At 37.3% G+C, this 3,400-nt stretch overlaps 1 protein-coding gene and 1 long non-coding RNA gene across 2 annotated transcripts in view; both read left to right on the top strand.

Moving 5' to 3' along the window:
• Positions 1-1,111, top strand: LOC106819864. Its single transcript, XR_001395509.1, has 3 exons — positions 1-50; positions 475-534; positions 959-1,111. It is a non-coding gene; the product is annotated as an uncharacterized LOC106819864 (long non-coding RNA).
• Positions 1,112-1,349: 238 nt separating this feature from the next.
• Positions 1,350-3,400, top strand: part of LOC106819861 — a 3,277-nt gene continuing 1,226 nt past the window's right edge. Inside the window, exons 1-3 of the mRNA XM_014824433.1 lie at positions 1,350-1,809; positions 2,283-2,418; positions 2,620-2,715. Coding sequence (XP_014679919.1) covers positions 1,373-1,809; positions 2,283-2,418; positions 2,620-2,715 — 669 coding nt within the window. The 5' untranslated portion in view covers positions 1,350-1,372. The remainder of the gene's footprint in view (positions 1,810-2,282; positions 2,419-2,619; positions 2,716-3,400) is intronic.

Below are 3,400 nucleotides of genomic sequence, written 5' to 3'. Positions count from 1 at the left end.
CTACAAGGCAGTTCAACAGAAACAGATCCATGCGAACCCGTAGACGACCAGTGAGTTCATACACTGTGTACATATACATTGCTTGATACAGGCCTACCATTTTCAGTAACATATATTCATTACAGGGTTCTAGCTGGGTAGAATGGCTTTGTAGTTTTTTGGCTTTAGTTTTATAGCAGAAGTGTTTAGCCAAATAATTTTTTTGTAGCCAAAATCCAGATAAAAATAATTGAAAACGTTTTTTTCATGAGAAATATAACTAAGACTATATTTTGAACTCGCAAACATAAACACAAGATGTAAATTGATACAAGTTACTTAACAATTTAATGCAGCTTGTTATTTTGAGAATTTTGTCTCTAAGTCTAAGAAATTTGCAGAATAGTCGCGATTTGGCGAGCGACAGCTAGAACCCTGCATTATAATTTTTTTCCATTCTTTCCTAATTTTTCTTCTTTTTTCTTCTATTTATAGGCAAGATATCGGCAGTCAGACAATGAAAGTGGTGCTTCAGCGAACTCGGCCGTAGTAAATGTACGTATTGTTGACAAATGACTGTAATTACTTCAATAGTATTTGCTAAAAAAAATTTGCTCACCTGGACTTTGTCAAGTTCAGCTATTGCCATTGAGTTTTGTCCGTCGTACGTCCGAACGGACGGTACGGACTTTATTTCATGTTTCTTCGAATCGTGGATGTTTGAAAAACAGGAATTACGATATTTCAGGCAGTTTTAATTAGTTAATTTTAGTGCATGGAACGCACACTCTTGCCATTATGTTCAAGGTGAGATACAGTGGCATTGACACTTTCATTATTTTGAATAAACCAGAATATATATAAACATTGGCTACGTCGGGATGGAATTTAAGCACAGACCCCGTAGGTCCAAGATTCATTCAAATACTAATTATGCTTATATACACATGTTATAAGGATGCATGTATTTGGTTTGTAGGATCAACAAGAGCAAAACCAAAGAAGCATGCCAGTATTAACTTTAGCATCGACTGATGTTACTCGGGTTGATATAAATGCTGATACGAGGTTTGTACTCTAAAATTAGCCAAAGTTTCATTGCATTTAACCTGATTTTCTGCTGGCTATTAGTCTATTGGGAAATTTCAAATCATTATTACCAGGGTACAACATTAACTTTTTATTTCACTTTCCCAAAGTAAAGGCTAAAGGATTCCAGACAGGAATCCGGTGTCAAACAAATAACCACGTTATTTATATATCGCTGTTGCAAAAGTACTGTCGCCCATTTCTATATCAACCTCTATTTTAACAAAATTTTACTGAACTTACAAGACTAAAAACCAAATGCTTTTTTTTTTATTAGATGCTCAGCTTACCGGAAAGCACTGCAATGGGAAATCCAGGTTCTCCGCAACTCCAAACAGTGGTTTCTACACCTACACCTACATCTATTTCGGAATCACCTTGTGCAACACAGAGCAGAACAGTCGCTGCTACACCTATTCTGCCTAGCTCCATATCTAATCCCCATCGATTTGGAAGCACCGCACCCTCATCTGCGAGGAAAAGAAGCAGGAGCAGTACAGGTGCTCCTAGGACATGGTCACGCAACATTGTTTGCATACCACCAGAAGAGTCAGAAGGCAACGTCTGTGTACTAATACCACGCGGTTACAAACGTGCCAGACTGGCTGAGAGGGGTTTGATTGGAAAACTGTCATTGCAGTCAACATGGAATGAACGAGAAGTGGAGCAGGAAGTTTCGTCTGTTTTTCGATCAGCATTCAACCTCTCAGCTGACGAGATTCTGCCATACAAGTACCTCACGTAAGAGACCATTTCGAACTTTAGGGCTAGTTTTGTATAGGAAAACTGAAGCTTTGAGTTTGTTTGGAATTTACACATTCATTAGTATAAAAAATCGACACGTAAATCATTTGTTTATAAAAATACAAACGGTATGAAAAATGTGAGACCTGCAGGGCTCGAATTTCCCCAGTTTGAGGACTAATCCATACGGATTTGTTCATTCACAAATGAGCAAATCCGCTCAAAATCTAAGTAATCCGTACAGGGTATGCTAAATTTTACTATGAAAGAAAAAATTGCAAACTGTTCTGAATAAAATACCTTAAAGTTAAACATTACTGTTTTAGCGTTGGAAGCTCAGAATTTTATTGTATGTACAGATTTGTCAGATAGTTGATTGAAATGCTGTATAATGGCTCTGCCACCACAGACCTCTGTCTCCATTTTCATGTAATAAATTTGTTTCTGTATTTTTCTTTACATTTTAAAAGCACCCAGCCAGGAACAAAAAGACTAATGACCTCAAATGTCAGCACCTCTTTCATCTGGAATGCACGTGAAGTGATGAGCAATGTTGGTCAAGGGGCATTGTATATTGCTTCGGATATAAAAACTTCATCTTCTCTTGTAAGTATATATTTCATAAAATAAGTGAATGAATTGTTGTAAGTATAATGCACGTGTTTGAAACCCACATTTTATCAGTGCTGCACTTAATTGTAATTGTCATTGCTTGCGTGCTGTTTTTCTAACTTTGGGGTTATAACTTTCTGGTATATCAAACACAGTTTGATCCAACATATTTATTTTTGAACTTTTAAATTTCAATACCACATTCCTGCAGAAATGTCTAGTGATGATGATGATTTCGAACCTACAAGGCAGTTCAACAGAAACAGATCTATGCGAACCCGTAGACGACCAGTGAGTTCATACACTGTGTACATATACCCCAGTGGGCACACGACGTCTTTTAGACGTCTTCGATTGGTCGTTTCTTTGTCATACAGACGACGTCTTAGAATGACGCAAAAACGACGTTTATTAGCCGAATTTCCATTGATGTATAAATCGTGTTGCAGTATTGACGTCTATTAGACGTCTTTCCATTGATGTCTAAACCACGTTCGAGTATTGACGTCTATTAGACGTCTTTCCATTGATGTCTAAATCACTTTGGAGAATTGACATCTATTAAACATATTGTCATTTACATTTAAACTATGAACTATTTTTTGCACATGCATCACATATTATTTTTCACAATCATCACATTCACACATTCTGGTATGAATATGGGTCGATAACTATAATTGGCTTCAAGTACGCATATGGCGATCCCAAATTTGCATACCTATGTGGTACGTGCAGGTAATAATTTTTTATATGTCAAAATAACGATGTTTTCCACAGATATTTTGTTTATCCCTTTTGTGGCGACAGGTGTCAAATCCAGACCCCAAAAAAACGTGGAAAAGCCGCAGGCCAATGTGTGTGTGGGTGGTGGGGTATAATTCAAGGCTCCTTCCTAGTTCCTACCCAGCATGCAGTCATCAGGGAAGGATTGCGTGGCCTCAAGGAGTGATACACCTTTAATTTAGTTTAGTTA

This window comes from Priapulus caudatus, unplaced genomic scaffold, assembly GCF_000485595.1.
Source record: "Priapulus caudatus unplaced genomic scaffold, Priapulus_caudatus-5.0.1 Scaffold4837, whole genome shotgun sequence".
NCBI classification, from domain to species: Eukaryota; Metazoa; Priapulida; class Priapulimorpha; order Priapulimorphida; family Priapulidae; genus Priapulus; species Priapulus caudatus.
This window is presented reverse-complemented; position numbering and strand designations above follow the sequence as displayed.